At 34.6% G+C, this 21,849-nt stretch overlaps 1 protein-coding gene across 5 annotated transcripts in view; it reads right to left on the reverse strand.

Moving 5' to 3' along the window:
• CLINT1 (clathrin interactor 1) overlaps positions 1–21,849 on the reverse strand; it is a 67,868-nt gene that overhangs the window by 27,962 nt on the left and 18,057 nt on the right. For 3 of the 5 annotated variants that reach the window (XM_028166012.2, XM_007165533.2, XM_007165535.3), the window contains exons 2-3: positions 1,652–1,756; positions 1,022–1,118 (exon numbers count right to left, since the gene is read on the reverse strand). In XM_028166012.2, the coding sequence (XP_028021813.1) occupies positions 1,022–1,118; positions 1,652–1,756 (202 nt within the window). Of the gene's footprint in view, positions 1–1,021; positions 1,119–1,651; positions 1,757–11,011; positions 11,083–14,997; positions 15,052–21,849 lie in introns of all 5 variants that reach the window. The other 2 variants (XM_057541001.1, XM_057541002.1) reach the window with 2 other exon arrangements.

Consider the following 21,849-nt stretch of genomic DNA (forward strand, 5'->3'; position numbering starts at 1 on the left):
AAAAAAAACTTGCTGCCAACAAATATGAGAAAAGAATGTTTATGGGATTTCTTTTTGAGGTGATGAAAATGTTCTGGTTTAGACATTAGTAACTACTACACAACTTTGTGAATACACTAAAAACCAGTGAATTATGAATTCTGAACTTAACTTTGTTTGGAACAAACCTCACATAAAGATCTATGAAAATCTAGTTAGGTTGAAGAAACTGAGGGGCAAAAAACCCTCATTCTACCAGGAATTTATTCGTTAAAAAAGTAGTTTACCCAAGAATTATTAAAACAAACAAAAAGCTCTAATTAAAAAAAATTAATTTATAGAAATTTAAACTATTTCATCACTACTACTGTATAAGCTAAAGGAATGACAGTGAATGTTTTCAGAAACAACATCAAAAACGTGGAACTAAATAAAGCATTGATTTTCAATACTAAAAGCCAGAAACATTGCTTTCAAAATTTCAAATATAAATATAATAACACCATTTTGGAAAGCACAGAAAAACTTTCTCAGCAGTGAGAAAATATCGTGGGGATGGAAGAACAGATTACTATCTTGTTTTAGAATTCTACATATGATGAGATCAGTATTAAATGAAAAGAATCTAACAAAAGAGTACATATTTGCAAATTTTAAAATGTTAGAATTTTAATGTTTTAGAATCTCTTGTTATACTTAAATTTAACACATATTTTTGGTGCACAATACTGTAATAATACTAGCAAATTTTTACGTAGAGATGACAAACCATATTAGAATGGGTGGTTTTCATCTTAACTGCTCATACACTAAACATGCATACTACTATAGATTCATTACTTTCGACATGCACAAATATATGAAGAGTTGTTTATGGTGACTAGAAAACAGAACACAAACAGCAAATCTACTTCTTTTAATGTTTTAGAATATTCTATTCTAGGATTCAACATCCTTCATAATCACTTATGTATGTACACCTTAAAACTTCAAGCATTTGTCTTCAACGTGTCAAATAATAAATACAGACTAAAACCCATACCTTATAAACTCTTCTCCAATTTTTTTTGTTGTCTTTTAACATTCGTGACCAAAGCATGTTCATAAGTTCTGGAAATTGTTCGTACATAAATGTAGCCCTGAAAAAAGAATAATTTTCCTTAAGAGTTTGCAGTGTGTTAATTCTGACAGTAGATGGCAGGCTTGTTCTGTGTTTTCCTAAAGAGCTTTAAAAAAATTAATAAGCTTAATTCAAAAAAATTTAGATATGCTTCCTTAAAAATGTCTTTCTTATATTTTATACAATATCGAGCACATTCATAAGTCCCACTAATTAATATCATATTTTACAAGGCCTTCATTCACTGGCATAATCATCCAGATGTTCATCAGGAAAAAATTTTCCTAGCTTTAAGTCATTTTATATGCATTTGTCAAAATTTTAACAAAGTTTTTCTAAACTTCATTGAAAAAGAAAAATTTTATTTTACTTTTCTGAGCTAATATCTAAGGGGAATGGATCCTCTGTAAAACTTCCCCCACTAATATCTGAATGATTATATGCAAAATTTATATCTGGCAGCTAAACAGTTTAAAACTGAAAGCAAATTTCACATTTCTGGGTGAAGATAGTTGCATTCTTTCTGCACTGCTGAGTCAAATTATCACTTACTTGGCAATCTCTCCCATGAGTTGCCCAGAAGGTCCCCAAGGATCGTCATTCGTTGCTTCTCGAACCTTAGACTCTATCTCTGAATAATTCATAACCACATTGGTGCTGCAGAGAAAAAAAATGCAGGCACATACGCACAAAGATTAGCATCAAAACTGAGAAACACATGAAAACTTAATAATGACACTACTGGGTGTCCTAATGAGATACCTCTACAGGGTGGGAAAGAAAACATCTTTTGTGCACAAGCTACCCTGAGGACACTATATAACACATTTAAGTTATCTTTAAGAAGATTTTACTATTCCATTAGGCTTCAAGAATACAGATGAGAGATTACATTAGAGCTGGCATAAGTCCAGTAAAAAATGGCTTTAGGTCAAATTAAAAAGGAAATTGAACATGCTACGGTCTATTATAAAGCTAAGTTGTCATTTTGCTGACCAGACCTGGTTTACATGCAGTCTTAGGTTTCCTGTTCACAGAAATTCTTTAAATTAATGAGCAAAATTATATAAAAGCTAAATGTTATTTATACTGTATAAAAAAAGCAATGAAAAATCAAAGATAACAGTCTAAAGATGTTTAGAACCACTATGAACATTTAACTGTAGTCCTTGTCTTTTTTCACTTACTGTACCACGTGCGTTTTCTATGTCACTGTGTAGTCACTGTTACCCTCAGTGGTTGTTTTTTTTTAAATTAATTAATTTATATTTTGGCCGCGCTGCACAGCATGTGGGATCTTAGTTCCCCAACCAGGGACCGAACCCGTGCCCCTGCGGTGGTAGAAGCGCGGAGTCTTAACCACTGGACCACCAGGGAAGTCCCAGCCCTCATAGTCTTAACCACTGGACCGCCAGGGAAGTCCCAGCCCTCATGTCTAATGGCTACACAATATTCCATCTGGAGACTGTATGATAATGTATTTAACTTTCACATAAGACTTCACCAGTGGTCAAGAACATGGATTCTAGGAGTCAGAAAGATCTGACTCCAATTAACTTACTTTGTGACCTTTGGCAAAATTATTTTGTGGGTTGGCCAAAAAGTTCGTTCGGGATTTTCCCTGTAAGATCTTACAGAAAAACCTGAACGAATTTTTTGGCCAACTCAATATTTCTCTTCACGTTTCCTCAAATGTAAAATGGGAATAAGGAAGAATACTACTACTATCTCAAAGGGTAACATATCAAATGATACACAATGGTACAGTGTCTGACATATATAGGAAGTGCTCAATAAAAGTTAGCTATTGGAGATAATATCACCTATTAGAATTTAAAAATACCAATATTAAGTAATATTTTTATAAGAAAGAACTAACTTTGAAAAGAATACCTTACAATTAAGATATGAGATGGCAAAATGTGTGGTTGTTAAAAAAGAATTTCTCATGCTTATATGGATTGAAGAATTCAAAGACATTCTGAGGAGTACATATTGTGGAAATGTGACATATTATAGTAGTACTCATTTGACATGTAACGCTCCAATTATTACTGAACAATTGTTATAACAGATGCCTGTAAATATGGTAATTCAAATCTTCCACTTAAAATTGAGTTTTAGAAAGAGTGAAAAAATAAAAATTTGGTAACTCTTACTAGTTATATCTACCCCACTTTTGCTGTACGGTTTTTCAGTCATCAAAAAGTCGTTTTAAATAAGGAAGGTTTGGTTATAATTGGCACTCGAATCTCTCAAATATAAATTTCAAATTTATTACAAATACTTCAGTTAATAAACAGTTCAAATTTTAAAGGAACCATTATGCATATAAATGACTTGCCAAATCACAGAATAAATCTGGCTTCTAGATTTACATTCAGAATACTGTTCTATTAAGGTAGAAAAGCGAAATCCTATTACTTTCTTTCAAATCTTAGAGAAAGCTACCTCCTAAAATATCAACTGTTTGATAACAAATACAAATTATTTCCATGGCACTAAAATAAATCCCTGGTCTCCACTGCCTCCTTCAAAATTTAACACTATTAATGAATGGATTTTTATAAAAACCCCATAATCATTCTATTAACAAAAATTTTATGTATATAAAGAAATAGTAACTTTTTTTTTCTAATTTTGCTAACAATTGAACAAAAATAAGATTAAGGTGGCCAATGACATATTTGCAATTTAAGATGCCACAAAATAATGGATTTCAGAATGCTGTTATTTATCTTACTGGCTGAAGAATGCACGGCTTCGGCAGTTAAAAGTACAGCTGTGGGAATGAACAATAGCAATTAGGATTATAATTCATCCAAGCATTTCATGACCAAGAATGCACTTGAAACTGTTTGCACTGTTTAATTTGTTGGAGAACAAGATGAAGAGTTAATCTCTAGTCCATGTGCATGAAATATTTTTGCTAGAGCCTTCATAAATGCTGTAGCTTTCAGAACACTACTTTCCTTGTTCAAGCTACAAAAGCCCATGGGTCAAATGAGAAAGGTCCTGTTTCCCTAACCCTTCACAAGATTCTTAGCTGAAGGCCTATATGTGTTTGAGTGCTGTATGTTTAAGAGGAAGAGGTGGCAGAGAGCCAATAGCTTAAGAATATCCTTATTTCCTTGGTTGAGAAACAATGGGAACTATGTAAAAGCACAACTTGCCATTAGAACACACAACATAAAATATAAAATGGCAACAACATGGAAAAATATGGCAACAATAGTAACAAAAAGTAACAAAGTTAGAACACCTCCATGAAGAGTATCAGGCTCTATTTTAAAACCATTTTCCAACAATACCACTGCTTTCCAGAAACTGGAACGCTCAAGATGAGATCTGATGACATAAAGAATTCCAAAACAAAGTATTTTTAAGCTGCACTTAATTCAGAAACAAATGTAAACTAAAACAAAACAACACTGTATAGTTTGGCCTTATTCCAGGTCATTTAAAAATAACTGTTTCTAAAAAGGTAGAAATGGCATTTTGATCCTTCCTTTCCCATGTTTTCTATTGCCCTCAATCCACACCCTACCCATAATTCCAGTGCCCTTTTTAAGAAAGGAAAATAACTCCTCCCCTCTCCCCCAAAAAAGAAAAGTTAAAAAAAAAAGTTATGTCCAGATGTGAAAGGAAAAAACAGCCAGCTTAATTCCTAAAACTTCTTACGATTGACACAAATGTTTTAAGAATGGATAATTCAGACACTAGAGGGGGATCTCTCATCAGTTTTTTAAAACACACAAAATTCAGACAAAGGTCAAGGATCTGTTCTGCAAACAAAATTAAAAGAAATTACCAGGGAGTGACCAGAGTGAAGAATATAAGAAGCTGCTCATGTTCTGAAGATTTTTACCTTACAGTAATATTGAACCACTGGCTTTTTTATAAGGATAAAATCCACAATTAAAATCAAACCAGTGTTTTCACACACTTCACATGTGCTCCTCACAGCACCCCAGCAATAGGCAGGTAGGACAGGACTAAGAGTCCCCCCCAAAGAGAGTACTTAACTCTGCACTACCCAGCACTACTCACTCAATTGGATTTTTAATGCTAACTACTAAAAGTTACCATCCTCTCAAGTCCTGTACACATGCTTCTATGGCTATATGAACACAGCCAATATTCAATTAAGTCAAGGGTTGATTATTCAATTTGTTAATGATTAGTGTTCATTTGGGCCCTCCTCTTTATTCCCCATTTTCTGCTTATTTCACTGGTCACTACTGATAAATATCAAGTTATTTTACTTGGTAACAGTTTGGGTCCAGGTTTTAGAGGCAAAATTGGTTGAAAGTAAAAGCTAAAATGGAGCTTTACCTATAGATGGTCAGTGATTCTTCTAATCTGCATTAAGAATAATCAGTAAAATGACTGACAAGAAAAAACTTGAATAGTCTTATGGTATTTTTTTCCTGCCAAAAGTTCAAGAATATGCTTTGCTAAAACAAAACGACAGACCAGGAGAAAAGGTAAAGTACAGGTATAATCCAGTCTTAACTGCTAACAAAGGAATACGAAAATTGAAACAGATTTAGTAAGAAGCCTTTTTCCTAGTCTGCCTTTTAAATTTTACTTCTTCCTAAACAAAATGGAATCAAATGGGTCTGTATTTTTAATATGGTTTCTTCTTTTTGTTTTAAAGTTATTATAAAGCCTTTATTCATTCCGAGCTCAGGAAAAAATATTCAGCAGTATTTTCTATTAGACGGTTAAACTTGTGTTTTTTCGTACGAACATTCACACTTACAAACACAAGAGAGTCAGAAAAACAGAGGCAGCAAGAGACAGAGACAAATACAGCATTCAAAGTAATGTTTTAAATAATGTATTTATTTTCTTCAAACTGTGTTTTCTTTTTTCCTATATTTTCCAAAATTTCCCCTATGAACATTATGTTGTAACCAAGGGAAAAGTATTAAAATGCCATTAAGAATACAAATCGAGTACTATATCATTAGCAACATTTTAATTATTTATAGGCAAACAAGCATTATGGTAGACCAAATTAGTATTATTTGTACTTCCAATGTCTTGTTATCAGGCTAATAAGTGTAGCAAACTAGTAACTAAAATATATGTATACAAACTAAAATATGTATACCAAATGCTATGTGTGTAAAACCACAGGGACAACTTAGGTACCTAATATTGAAATTAATGTGATTTTAAAAAAAAAACTGTATTAGGGAAGAATAATTCCCAACATTAAAATCTATATTTAAGGGCTTCCTTGGTGGCACAGTGGTTAAGAATCTGCCTGCCAATGCAGGGAACACGGGTTCGAGCCCTGGTCTGGGAAGATCCCACATGCCGCGGAGCAACTAAGCCCGTGTGCCACAACTACTGAGCCTGCGCTCTAGAGCCCACGAGCCACAACTACTGAGCCCACATGCCACAACTACTGAAGCCCGCGTGCCTAGAGCCCGTGCTCCGCAACAAGAGAAGCCACCATGATGAGAAGCCCGCGCACCGCAACGAAGAGTAGCCCCCGCTCGCCGCAACTAGAGAAAAGCCCACGGGCAGCAACAAAGATGCAATGCAGCCAAAAATAAATAAATAAAAATATTTTTTAAAAAAAATCTATATTTAAAAGTGACCTCTTGATCTTAATGCCACAGATTTCAGAAGATACTTTTACGATATAGGTAAAACTATTATGCTCCCTCTAAAAATATCAATCTTTAAGAAACTTTTTAAAAACAATAAAACACCCTTAAAATGAACACTGAAAAAGACAGTTTTCTCAGGTAACAAATTACTTATGCCAGGAAAATCTGTTCCTTTTTAAAAATGTTTCTAACCAAAAGAGCAGAGAAACAGTTTTAAGAATACTTGCTCTAAAAGCTAGATAATGGACCATGTGACATTAATTTTTCATCAGGGGATGATGGTCTTCACCACATTACCCTTATTTGCAAGCTGAACATTTACAGGTTCAATACTCATATTGCTACCCATCCAAAAAAAAGCCTTTTCTTGATCTGAAAATGAAACACAAAGCAATGAATTATGTCTTAACACAAGCAATGGTTCAGTAGAAGAATTAATGTTGCTAAAGCAGATGTTATTATCATATTTAATTATACAGTAACATAGTTATATAGCTACAGTGCTAAAACAAGGAAAATACTACAGTACTCCATCCGTATCTTAAGAAAACTAATGAAATATTGATAAGTACAGAAGAAACAAATAACAAACCTGATGCTTGCCACTTTCTCTCTAATGCTACCACGCTGCCATTACTAACAAAAGCCCCCCTACCAAAAAATAAATAATTTAAAAATTTGAGTGAGGAGAGAGGGAAAAATATTTAATAGCATCTCCTTAGTAGAGAAGTTTAAATAAACTTACACTCAGGATCACATGACTAGTAAACAGCAATAGATGTCCAAATTTTGTTAGGTTTTTCTAATTCTAATTAAATGTAGCCCATTTTCTATTATGCCGTAATGCTCTAAAATCAGAGAATTAGTATCATCTGAGCTAAAAGTCTACTAATTAATATATAAGATGACATCACAAATTGTGCTACTAAAAGAACTAAATGCTGAATTAATGTTTAAAAAGATGTATTCTCGGTCATGGAAATTACATTTTCTTTGGTTTTAGTAAAATTAAAAACAAACTATCCAGTTGAAAAGAAGGAAACCAATGTACCCCCTCTTAAACATACATATTCTTAAAAGCAAGGTAAAGATTAAATAGGAAAGAACTGAAATTGAAGACATCTAAAATCTGAGGCTCTCAACCATTCTTCTGCAGTAACAAGATTTCAGAAAAGAATAACCTGCTTACTTAAAAAAAAATACCCTATTTCAATCCACTTATAGGTATGTAGTATGCTCATGTGCATATTATTTATGACTTCACCTATTTATACGGAGGACTATGCTGGATTATGTACCTTCTGTTTTCCTCTTCACTTTTCAAGAGGGAACATTAAAATGCTAAATGCTACAATATTTAACTTGCTACTTTTAAAAATAATCAACAAGAATATGCACTGAAATATTATACCTCTTCCTTTAGCTTTCACAGTTAAAAAAAAAAAAAAATTAAACCCAAATAAATATTAAAGAGCAATCTGCTGCCAGGTTTTATTGAGAGAGGAAGGGGGTCCCATAGTCCTTTTTAAAGCTTCTAACTTTTAAAATAATTCTAGATACTTAAAGATCAAGTTACAAAGATCATACTATAACTAGATACCTAATACATTTTAAAAAAATGGCACAGACAGAAAAACTAAGTCCAAACTCAAGCAGCCTGCCTATATGACATTAAAACCACAGAAAATGTATTGTTCAAAACACCATTTTAATTGTTCCCTCCCCACATATTATGAAAAGTACTCCTAACTGACATAACTATTTTTGAAATTCTAATTGTTTTAAGGTGTAAGAAAATTAAGGACTATATACTCTTTTCTTAATCAAAAGCTATTCTCACATCAATTCTACTACCAAATTCTTTGATCCATTCTGAGTGATGCTGGCCTTCAATTTCAATAAATAGTTCAGACCAGTATTATCATGGGGTGGAGAAATGAACTATAAAATTTTAATCACCTGTGATGTTTTACTATTACTGAACACTGTTGATAGATACGGCTCAATATTCTCGTCATCTTAACTCAAAATTTTACACTGCATTTGTACTACTTACAGATAAAGTGGAAAGATGAATTCTACAAAACTGTTTTCTATAAAAGTATTTTTCATTCTGGGGGGGACAGGGCAAACAGAGAGCAAAATAAACACTAAACACTACTTTGCAGGTAGAAGAAACTGTAATAAATCCCTAACATTCTTGAAAGATGAGCTGAAGACCTTTGTGTATCTTTAAAATTGTGAAAATAAAAATGTTAATGTAGACTCCTGACAATCTCCCAGATTCAATCAAAAATTAAAGTATCCTGTGCATATTATACTTCCTTAACACAGGGTAACTAATATTTAGATTCACTAAATTTTATTTCTTAGGTGAGAAACTTCTGCATGGCAGAACACTTTCCATAAATTTCTTTTACTGATTCCGTATGGATTTGATTGTGTCATCAGTCCAAGGTACTACCAAACCCAATGTGTTCCTCTTTAAATATGCGTAAAAATTCTATTTTCTGCCTGTGAATCATCATTTTCTTAGGCTCTGCCACATTCAATACCAGTACCAGAGGTTGGCTTTCTTTTGAGTCGTTTTTCACACAAAAAAAGTTAAGGTGTTACCACAGCCCCAGAACTGGAGCACAACAGGGCTGAGCTGCAAGGTGGATGCCACTGACTGGCTTATTAGCTAAGTGACTAGTTCCCATTGACTACAAGTCAGATTTGGATCATAACAAAATTATACATTATTTCCTGTTAACAAATCTTCTAAGATCTGTTCTAAAAAGTCAAAACTCTGAACAGAAAGATCTATCAAGACTCTACCGTAATTCAGAAAGGAGAACGGTCACACAGTAGGAAATGTAATGCAAAAAAATTTTATCTAAGAACTTTTATCAGTAACTGACACCGATTTATAACGTACTTTCTCTTCCAATCTCTAAAAACAGCCATTACAGATTATCAGTATTCTAAATGATATCGTTATCTAAAGATTTCAAGCTTAAAAACCAGCATTCCAAATCCACACAATTTCACAATGTGCATTAAAAAAATACTTGGGCCCTTGCTTATGTAACAGTTTACCGAACATTCCACAAAAATTTCCAGTATTGATTCAGTATCAGTTTGCACAAGCCAAAACTAACCAGACCCACATCTAAAATTTCTGAGATTCCTGATTTGTTCATCATTTAAGTATAAAGTAGTCCTAACATGTAACTAGCAGAAATAATAAATCTTATGAATTTGTCCCCCCAAAAAAAACCCCCAGAAAAATCACTATTTTATGGTTTATGTAGAATTCAAGGTAAGGGTACATAAGATGAATAATCATTAAAGAAGTCAATACTCCAAATTTAATTTCAAACAGCAAACTTTGTACCAGACTAGAATGTATACATAAATTGATCACTGGAAAGATAATTTACAGAAGCAGTAACTAAAATACCTCATTTTATATGAAAGATCATTAAATATTTATAGTCCAACATAGAGTCTTTTGGGAAACACTAGAAACCACATATAATTATTTCAATTTTCAAAAAAATAAAGGAATTGATCCAAAACAAAAAAATACTTAAATTGGGATGGTAGTTGGATTTCTGCCCCTCAAAGTCTGTCATTTAATTCTTTTTTCCAAAAGGTACCGACCCCTTGATCACTATTAAGTGTGACTTAAACTGGCAACTTTTCAAGAAAATAGTTTAGTAATTTATGTAACAGATGTGCAAAGGAAAACTACATGGATGAGATAAGCCAAGAAAAACATCCTGATGTCCACAACTAAATTATGACCTGTGGGAGAAAGAAACTGTAAAACTATTTCCCTTTCCTTACAACTTCAGTGGTTAGCAATAGCAAATTACATAATCCATTTTATAGCAGCCCTTATTCAGACATTAAAATAAGCCTTGACTCCAGGAACTGTTCCAAAACACAAGGCCACACTAGAGGAAAACATTGCACATCTATGTATTTTCATGATCTGATTCATCTTTTATGGTTATTTTGTAGAAAAGCAAAGTAATATGTATATTAATTGATCAATAATTTATTAGAAATGAATAGGGCCCATATCTTATCTCTGATCCCTGGACAAATCAACCACTGATGTGTCTCAGTTTCCTCATCTGAAAGGTAGTTCCTATGTATTACAGAGATTAAATGAAATGACATGTAAAGCATTTAGCACACATGGTTACTTTTCTGCCAGTATTTATCATTTTTAGTTTGAAATATTCTTTATATGGCCCCTTAGAGTACACCGGCATTAATACTTATTACTTACCCATCTCATTCACTGCTGAGGGACTTTACAGTCACGGTAATTGGCAGCCTATCTGACCCACGGTGTGCACACTGAAATGAAGATTTCGAGCACATAACTATACAAGGCAGGATGGCTATTATTTTAAAATGGCCAAAGATCTGGAAATGAGTTTCACTAAGAGACAGGACAAGTATCAATACAAGCCCTAGCACAGAAATGCCATTTTACGCTTAACAGAGTTTGTATTTTGAAGTTCACTCTCTTTAATCTTGGTACACCACCAACCATAAGCTAGGGTTTTATTTTTACATTAAGCAGCAATTTCTCCTGTAGTGGTAATCTGACATCATCTGATAATGTCTCTAACATTTTTTTGGATTCACTAAACTAACTCATAAATATCAGCTACTGGAGCCACACATCTCAAAGCAAATTACTTGAAAAACAGACTTTTAAGCTATTATAAGAATAAACATATTTAGCATGAAGTTTATATCTACAATTTGGGGATATTGAAAAGGTTGCAGAATTCTGAGCTTTCAAAGTACCAAAAATAAGGTCCATGTAACTCACTCCATGAGGTGTCTAGCTGAACAAAGGATGTTAGAAAAGCCATGACACCCAGTTTCTCTATCCTGTTTCCTCTATAACAGCAAAATCATTATACTAGGAAATGTCTGGATGTTCACGGGTCTTGATGGTTTACATGGAAGCCCTTCTAATGTCTCTCTAGCATAAGCACTGCTAACATGACCTGGGCAGCAGACGACAGGCTGAGAAAAAAGCTGTCCCAACATAGGCTAGTCCCACAATGCTAAGGAGTTATTATTTTCCAGAGAGGCACTCTGGCAGCAGTAAGATTTGGGGAGGCTGGAAAAAGGGAAGACTTTTTGAGTGGTTCAGGGAAGCAGGATGAAAAGCTGCTCCCAAGATGTTGCAGGAATGGTGCTTGGAACAATGTAGCAACAGAACAGGCAGAGGCAGCCACCACTAGGAAATTCTTCCTTTCACGGCTATAGAAAAAAGCTCTCACAACACAAAATTGTATGAACATTAACTACTACCAACTATATAAAAACACATGTGCGTGTGGACAAAGCCTAAAGGAAAAATGCCCATAAGAAGTGTTGGGGTGGAGGCACATTTGTTTAAAATTTCACTTACACAATGAAAAAACATGATCTTTTTTTTAAAGAAAAGAAAAACAGTACTTGTATATAAAACTTCTTTTCACTTGCTAGGTAAGTGTCCATTGGCTGGAGGAGGATCAGCTTTCACTCCCCTGCCTCAGCAGCCTGTGTGTTATATCAATGCTCTGTCTGCACAGATAAAAAGCTTTATAAGAAGACAGCTATGGATGGAGGGCCAGAAGGTAAAGGTATCAGGTTGCTCTCTGCCCCTTGGCTCCTGCAGAACACTGCTGCCTCAACAAGAGACATACCCAAGGAATGAATGCCACTCCCAACCCAAAACCATTTTCTTATTTCCAGTTGACTTTTTCTTTTTTATCACGTATCTCTGTAACTGTTAAGATTTTCATTTTTTGTTTTCTTCTGAAACAGTACTCTAGTGTTTTGTGAAAAATACTCTGGGAGACATTAATAGGTGTTATGTGAGAAATGTGTTCCATGGTAAGGTTTAGGAAATGTTATGTAAAACAAAGGCAACTTTATTACTGCAACACTTGTTGGAGGCTTTACTATTCTCATGCGCATTATGAGTCTCCAACAGGGACTATATTAAACATTTCTAAAACTTTGGGGACAACACACCTTTTCCCTTGGGACATTTTGAAAGTGTCCCAAGAAACCCACTTTGATGTATTTTTTTAAAAAGGCCCTTTTTTCCAAACTTCCAAAAATATTGTCAGTTGATACCTTTTACCTTACCATTATTTTTAGTATCTGTTATTTCTCATTTTTAACCTAATGAAAACCTTTTATGTTTTTAAACTCTTATCTGTTGACTGGCTTTCAGCCTTTTACCTTGCTTTACTTCTTATTTATTTTTATCACACTTAAAAAAAACCCCTTGATTGAACTTTATTGTTGATCTAAGTTATACATATACTTTTTCTTTTTTTAAATTTGGCTGTGCCATGCAACTTGCAGGATCTTAGTTACCCAACCAGGGATCGAACCCAGGCCCTGGCAGTGAAAAGCACTGAGTCCTAATCATTGCACCGCCAGGGAATTCCCTCAATATTATTTTAAGACTCATCTGTTTTACTCTTTTTGTAAAGTCCTTTTTGCATTGGGTTTTAAAAAACTCTAAAACTTTATTCCAACCCCTTCAAAGTTCTCACTTTATTTCAGCTTCAAGTTTTAATTTCTTAATCCTCATTTAATAACCATATGTTAAACATCTTTATTTCCTATATATTTTACTTATTTTATGATATTTTATAATGCACAGCTGAACAAGAAGAACCACAGCAAAGAGCTCAGGAAAAGAGATGGCTGGCCTCTCCCCAAAGCCCCTTACTCTCACACTGGTAGCTGCTTTTCTAGGCTCCCTCATGCAGAGCTAACATTTTTCACAAGGATCAATTAAATACATATATGAGATACCCCAAAAGAAAGTCCCAAGAGCGGGAAAAAAATGATTATTCTTACAAATTAGAGCTGCTTTTTAACAATAAAATGTTAGTTCCTATGTATTTGCGAGGTAGCAACATGAAGGCAGCTTCACTGTTTTTCATCCTGATATATGATCTCAGGGCACATCATAAACCTGGGCAGGCTGGGTGCAGTTGCTGGGATGTCTAGAGTCATCTTCAGTTTTCCCTCAATGCCTACTTCCCATTAACTTCCAAAACCTGTTCAATCTGTATTAAAAATACAGGCACTACCTCTAGCCTAGACTCCTACAAAAGCATTTAACGATCTCTCCATTTCAGGTGTATTCTCCTTTTATTCATCCTCCAAAGCACAATCAGATTCATCTTCCTAGTATTTAGTGTTGGTCATGTTAGTCTACCACAAACTCATTACCACCTTCCCCTTGAAACATCTTCCTCCTCCTGTACAGTGGTACCATCCTGGGTTATGGCTTGAACATCACTATTGATTACTTCTCTCCCGTCTTCTAGCTAGCATCCAATCCATTCCCAGGTCTTTTCAACTCCATTTTCTAAGTATCTCTCAAATATGTCCACCCACTTCTAGCTACACACACTGCCACTACCTTGGTCCAGGGTGACCACCATTTCTCACAGGGATTCCTGCCAACAACCTTGTAACCAGTCTCTCTGCTTCCCCTCTATCTTCCAACAGGCTAGAAACAAAGTGAACTCTTGCTGAAATACAAATCCTATCTATCTCAGCTCCCATTTTAAATCCAGCAAAGTCTTCCTTATTACCTTCAAGATGAAGTCCACATTCCTTCATATGAGATACCCATTTATTTCTTCAGTCCCATCACTGTTATTTTCTCCAGGTCTCTGCACATGCTATTCCCTCTGTTTCTAAATCCTCTGCCCAAACATCCCATCCCCCCACCTAATCCCACCTTATCATCAGATTTTAGCTTAAATGCTACTTCTTCCAAGAAATCTTCCTTCAACTCTGGGGATCTGCCTATGTGCTCTACACAGCAAAGCACATTATGTGCTTTCTATTACCTTGAACTAAAACTAAAACCAGTGTACTATATAATGGATGTGTTTGTTTACTTGCCTGTCTCCCCTTCTAGACTGAAAACATCCAGAGGACACAAACTGTCTAACTCACTTAAAATCCCCAGTACCAGGAACAGGCTTGGTGACAGCAGATGTTTAATAAATATTTATTGACTAATTAAACAAAAGGATTAAAATTCTTAAATAGCTTCTTTCCTCTGACTAAAAAAAGTCCTCATTGATCATGCAGGTGATCAGGACCTACATAATCTGGACTCAACCTATCTGTCTAGCCTTTTCTCCCACTACTTCTATTTCATTTACTTTATGGGATAATCATACTGTATTACTAGTTGGAATTTAAACATGCCCTTTACTTTCTTACCTGAGTAACTGTTCACTCCTGGAATCCCCACCTCTTCTTCAGTTAAAATCAAGCCTAGTTTTAAACAAAGATACAAAAATGAAGCCTTCCTGACTCTTTCCAGCCCATAGTCTCCCCTTCCTATGAAGAAATAAACATTACATTTATAACTCTTATGAATTATATTCTGCCCGTACAATGGCTATGTATGAATTTATCTTAATTCCCTTAATACAATGTAAGTTTTTAAAAAGCAAGTAGAGTTGATTATTTGAGAACTCTGTTAGTTTATTTGCTCACTGAAATGTATTTTTAACACCAAAATCAATATTCACAGTGCTTTTGTGGTCATTTGTGAAGAGTGCAGCAAAACATTTAAGTCATCTATCATGCATTCCCAGATGAGGTCAAAAAGGTGATGCTCTGTCTTCTTGTTTCAGTTCTTGTACTGTAAACAAACGTCCTTTCTCTGGTCTATTCAGTGTTGTTTTTTCACATCTTTATGATTTTTCTTGATTTCATTGTTTAATATGGCCCCCAAGCTGACTGCTGAAGTGCTGTCTAGCGTTTCTAAAAGTAAGAAGGTTATGATGTGCCTTACAGAGAAAATACCTATGTTAGGTAAGACATGGAGTATAGTGTACTTGGCCCTGAGTTCAATGTTAATGAATCAACAATACACGTATTAAAGAAGGCATCTTTAAACAGAAACACACATAAAAGAAGGTTACTAATTGGCTGATGAAAATGTGACCAGAGGCCTACAGGAAACTAACGCTGTATTTCCCCTATGAACAAAGGTTCAGTGTTTGCAGTGACTTTTTAAAACATAACTACCTCAAATAATCAGAATTGACTGTACTATATGTTATGCATTTTTGTTTCCCTCTCAGTGCGTAACAATGAATGCCTCACATAAAATGGGTATTTAATAACTGACCAGTGAATACATAAATGAAATCTATGATCTCTTGGTAACAGAGAGGGGGGGATGGAAGATAAGGAAGCTGAGATTAAGGTATGAATAGAGAGGACTAAAATAAACACCCACTGACCAACAAATACACAAAAGAGAATGACATGAGAAATACTACCCTCAAAAAATTTCTTTTTTAAAAAGCTGACATAGAATGTTTCAATCTCAGGCTTTTTGGAATCACAGCAAGAAAGACTTGTTAATTTACTCTATCCCTTAAAATTAGCTTACTGACCCCTAGCAAAGACTTAAAAAGTTAAGATACCTTGGCATAGGACTTCTATGTCCCACAGAAACATGTAAAGAGCTAAATATGAAATTTAAGGCTAAAAAAAACCCCCAAAAAACTTCAAAGACTTTAAACTTCCTACTTATGCTCAGTATCAACTATGAGTTTGAGAGCATCATGAATTTCACTTCTCTAGAGGCTGGAATTCTGATATACAAGCAGCCCTCCCTTTGCATGGCACCCTGTTAACTGAAACTCATACGTATTGGACCAGGCCCTCACTTGGCACAATCTATTACCACAGAAGAACTGAGCAAAGCAAAAACTGCAGAGCAGTAATTCTCGTGTGTTCCTTCCAAAGTAACACAAATGGCAGAGGCAAATGAGCACATTTCATTGCCTGCTTCACATTCTATTCCATAAGATGGCCATATATATTTGTTTATTGGTTTTTAAACACTTATGTAACTCTACAGGCCAGGCAATGTCTAAGCCCTTTAAAAACAATTCATCTAATTCTCCTAACAACTCTATGAGACAGATAGTATTATTATCCCCATTTTACAGATGAGGAAACTGAGGTACAAAGAGTTTAAGTTATCTCACTCTAGGCCACACAATGATTAGGGACCTCAGTATTTGAACCTAGATGATCTGACTCCAGAGCTTACACTCCTAACTGCTATGCTATAATCATGACTTTAACCAGTGCCCCCCTTCTACTCTTGTCCCCACCCTCAATCTATTATTCAACTCAGTACCAAGAGTAAGGTACATAAGTGAGATCATTTCACTCCTTTGCTTATCAAAATTCCTCACTGGCTTTATACACTTAAAATAAATCCAAACTCCATGCAATGGCCAAGTCCCTGAGCCTACCACTTCCCTTCCACATGCTCTTGCCATACTGTTCTCTAACTTTCTCACCAGCTCTTTCCCCACTCTGGGTCTTTGCTCACTCCATAATGCCCTCTCTCTGGAACACTCCTCCTTTACTCTGTGTGCTCTAAATTCTTTAAGTCTTAATGTAGATACCATATCCTCAGGTCTCCTCTCACCACCCTAATTAAAACAGCCCCATTCATCATTCTCTACTTCAGCCCCTTTTCTTCATAACACTCAAAAAATACGTAATTATTTTGCTTACTTGTTCTTTTTATCTCTCCCCACCAAAACTTGCTTACAACTATACTTCAAGTATCTGAAAGAGTTCCAGATGCTCAGTAAATATTCATTAAATGAATAAGCCAGGTTATCCTGTGGCTTCCTGCGATCCTTAGTACAACACCTCATTTTCTTTGTTGTATGGGTATCTGACATGAGAAGCATACCTATAATTTTGAGTTTTCTTTATCAGAGATTATCTAAGCATTAAGAATATAACTCATTCATTAAAAGATGATCATCACCATTTATTCTAAAAAACTCATCTGAAAAATGTTATCAGTCTAAAAGGAATGTTAATTATGTAGTTATTATTTTCAAATTATTCCTTATAAATCTTAACATGACCAAAGGGATATTACCTATGTTAAAGTCAAACACCAGTGTTGTATCTCCAGCAAATTTCTCAAGCTCTTGTAACTCTTAATGTTCAAATTACTTTTATTTAATTATTTAAAATTGTGTAATTCTGCTGCATTTTAACATTATGCATATATAGTTATTTTTTTAATTGTTCGGAAAATGAGACTCTCAACATATGGCCAGTTTTTTCCAATTTAAGTCAAAAGTGTTTCATATTCCAAATGAGTTATCTATTTGGTTTGGGGGTAAAGTAGGCATAAGTCTACACTTAAGCTATACATCCTAAGATTATCTACAGAAAATTAATCTTCAATACTTATTTCTACAAATGTCACAAACATAAGTATTTTACATTTGCTAGTTAAATAAACACCAACATCCAGCATTCTAATTAGAACAGTACTGCCATAATTAAGTGAGACTTAAATTACTCAGTAATCAGCTGCTAGTATAAACAATTCAAAAGCCAAACAGGAGATATAATAAAAAGTATGGGAAGTACAGGTAGATGGTTGTAACATGAAATACCATTAGGAAAAGTGTACTCTGTGACAGCATTTTATTGACATAATCAGATTATCTACAATGTATATACTTGTATAGCAAGTGCTTTGAGTTTTGTCTTTTCATACTTAATTGATTTACTGAAAGCAAATTACATTGCTGGATGTGGGAATAGGAGGAGAATAGCAACGCAGCATCCTTCACAAATCTTATTCTCTTAAGGTTTAAAAATATGAAAACAAAATGTTAAACTTTAATTATCCAAAAGAAAAATACCACCACATTTCCAAAGAGGTCTTTATCCCATGTGCCACCTCTCTGTACTGTAGGTGTTACTACATGTAAGAAGTTCTAGCAACATCTTAATTATGACAAAAATCTCTCTAATCTACCATATAATCTCTTTTTAAAATCTGTCCCACTGCTAAAAAAGAACCAAAGCCAGGGGTCCTTGCAGAAATGGCTGACTCCAGGGCTGAAGCAGTGAAAATACAGGACGAGCTTGAAACATCTTGTGCCAGAAAGGGCGAAAAAAAAATAAAACGGCATGACGAAAGGATACAGGCCAGCTTCACAGGGCTCTCACTGGCTACATCAGTGACAATTTGAGTACTGAAGTAAGTGGCAGACAGTAATGGATTACAATCCACTGAATAAAATGAAAATCCATGAGAGAGGGATGGAGGAAAGAAAAAAAATGACAGCTCTTGCTTAAAGTAAACTGATAACTCTGAAGAGGAGGGATGAGCATCACTATTTTTAACCATTATAGTAAAGATTGGCTCAAGCAATCATCTGTAGATGCTAAATCCAGGGGGGAGTCTGATGAGGAGGGGGGTCTCAGAGTATCTCCCCACAGATTGCTTATTAGTTGCAATTAGATAAATAGTAACTATATGGTAGAGGAGTCAGACAACACCTTGACTGAGTGACCAAAATTAACATCACTACTGAGCAACATACAGAAACTGTTTTCCCCCTGAAAAGGACACAGCATCACTTAATGTAATTTTCCAGCTCAGAATACATAACCTGAGGAAGTATCAGCTAAACTTAAATTGAGGAATATTTTATAAAATAACTGGTCTATAACCTTCAAAAGTGCCAATGTCATTTTTGTTAGGAAAGAAAGGTTAAGGAACTCTTCATTAAAGGAGAGTAAAGGGCTTCCCTGGTGGTGCAGTGGTTGAGAATCTGCCTGCCAATGCAGGGGACACGGGTTCGAGCCCTGGTCTGGGAAGATCCCACATGCCGCGGAGCAACTAAGCCCGTGCGCCACAACTACTGAGCCTGCGCGTCTGGAGCCTGTGCTCCGCAACAAGAGAGGCCGCGATAGTGAGAGGCCCGCGCACCGCGATGAAGAGTGGCCCCCGCTTGCCGCAACTAGAGAAAGCCCTCGCACAGAAACGAAGACCCAACACAGCCATAAATAAATAAATAAATAAATAATTTAAAAAAAAAAAAAAAAAAAAAAAGGAGAGTAAAGAGTCATGACAATTAAATACATGATCCCGGATAGAATCCTGTACTGGAGTGGGATAACTGGCAATATTGGAATAAGGCCAAAGGGAGATAAAATTATTGTTTCAATGTTAAATCTTCTGAATCTGATAACTATATCATAGCCATATAGGAGAACAAACCTTGTTCTTAGAAAATACACACTTAAATCTTGAGGCAAAGGGGTCACGTAACCTACTTTCAAATGGATCAGATGAGGGTGTGTGTGCGTGTGTGTGTGTGTGTGTGTGTGCACACAGAGAGATAAAGACAGAGAGTAGAAGAGGAGGAAAATGACAAGCAATTATGGCAAAATCTTAAAAACTGGTGAACATGGATAAAGGGTATACAGGTATTTTCTTTACTATTCTTAAAACTTTGATTTCAAAATAAAAAGTTATTTAAAAATCTGCCTCACTGCACAACACTGTGAATGTGCTAAATGCTACTGGATTCAACACTTTAAAACAGTTAATTTCATGCTATGTGAATCTTAACGGCAATAAAAAACATTTTTTTCCCTAAAACTACCCCTCTAAGTAACACAAATAACTTGGAACAAAGTCAAACTTCATGAAAGGATTGATTGGTTTATTTCTTTTTCATTTCAAGCTGTCATTTTCTTGATTCTATAATTTGGAGAACATTTATTTCAGTGTCAAATTAGGCAGTAAACTAGCTTTCTCAAGTGCAATCATTCCTCCATTAAAGCATCGAAGAGTTTTGATAGAGTGAATACTATACATTATGCTTTTAGATATAGAATGCATCAGTTTTAATGTAAAGGAAGTTTATCACAGTTAAAATGCATTATGAAATTTAGGCTCACCTGACTTTTTATAATTAGTATCATTCTATTTTATAATTAAATTATAGTAAAAAAGAACAATTAGTAACATAGCATATGCAAATCATTCTTTTGGTACACCAACTACCACACCCCCTCCCCCAAACCATGTTAACATGTCAAGCAATGTTAAGTACTTATATGAGTAAAAAATCCTAAAGGTTATAAACATTTCACACAACTTATAAATAGGCCAATCACACCCTCAAGGACTCTCTTAGGATTATTCTAGTTACAAAGTTCTCATGAAAAACAGTAATCTATTACCATTTTTTTTAATGACAGAAGTTAATAAAAGCTAGCTAAATGTTATATTTAGATACAACAGTAATGTTCTATTTATGACTCTAAATAACTAGGACACCCATTCCCACTTGTTAGAAAAACTTTTAGTTAAATATTTAGCATAAAGTATTTATTTGAAAATTGTTCTGGAAATACCAGTCATTACAAATTCAACTATATATCTTATGACACACGTTAACAATTCAAGCACAAGTTCCTCAAATGCAACTTCTAATAAATTTTGAAAGTGTAAGCTCCTGAGGTCCATATTTTTTTAACGTATGGGAATATTATTCCTATTCAACAACCAGAAACAGTCCTTCTCTACTTTAAGCAGCTTCAGACTTGCATTGTTCTGTGTGTAAGTTTAATTGTGAAACAATCTTTCCTATTGCTGACAGTTGCTTAAGGTCACTTGCTCAGGTTACTTAGTAAATCAATTTTTTTTCCCAAAAAAGAAAGGACAGTGTGATGTTTTTCTTATCAAGAGATGTCATATGTTAAACTGGTTTCAGAAGCAAATCAAATATTGCAGTGTATTAAAAAAAGAGTATAGCATAAGAATTGTTAGCATTATAAATCCCAATTCTAGTTTTTACAGGTATGATAAAATAGTAGCTACTAAAATAACAGTAAAAATTTCACTGTTAAAGGGGTTTAAAGTTTATTAAAATTTTTTGCCAACTTTTAAATTCCTACTCTTTAGAACTAATCTAAGGAATGACAGTTTTTGTTCACCTATATCTTTTAACTTTAGGTTACACCTTTTTAAAGCTATCTCATAATGACCAAACAAAACAAAAGAACAAGAATTTATTGAGAATACAATGGTAAACCTTTTCACAATATATTAACTCATTTAATTCTCTCAACATTCCTGGAAGGTAGACCTTATGCCCATTTCATACAGAAATGCACAAAAAGTCTCTCGACTTATGATGTCTTCCCTCAAGTTGCTCCTCTCACCCCTCATTTAAAAATAAAACTGAAACCCAAAGAAGTTTG

Source organism: Balaenoptera acutorostrata, chromosome 2 (genome assembly GCF_949987535.1).
Source record: "Balaenoptera acutorostrata chromosome 2, mBalAcu1.1, whole genome shotgun sequence".
NCBI lineage: Eukaryota > Metazoa > Chordata > Mammalia > Artiodactyla > Balaenopteridae > Balaenoptera > Balaenoptera acutorostrata.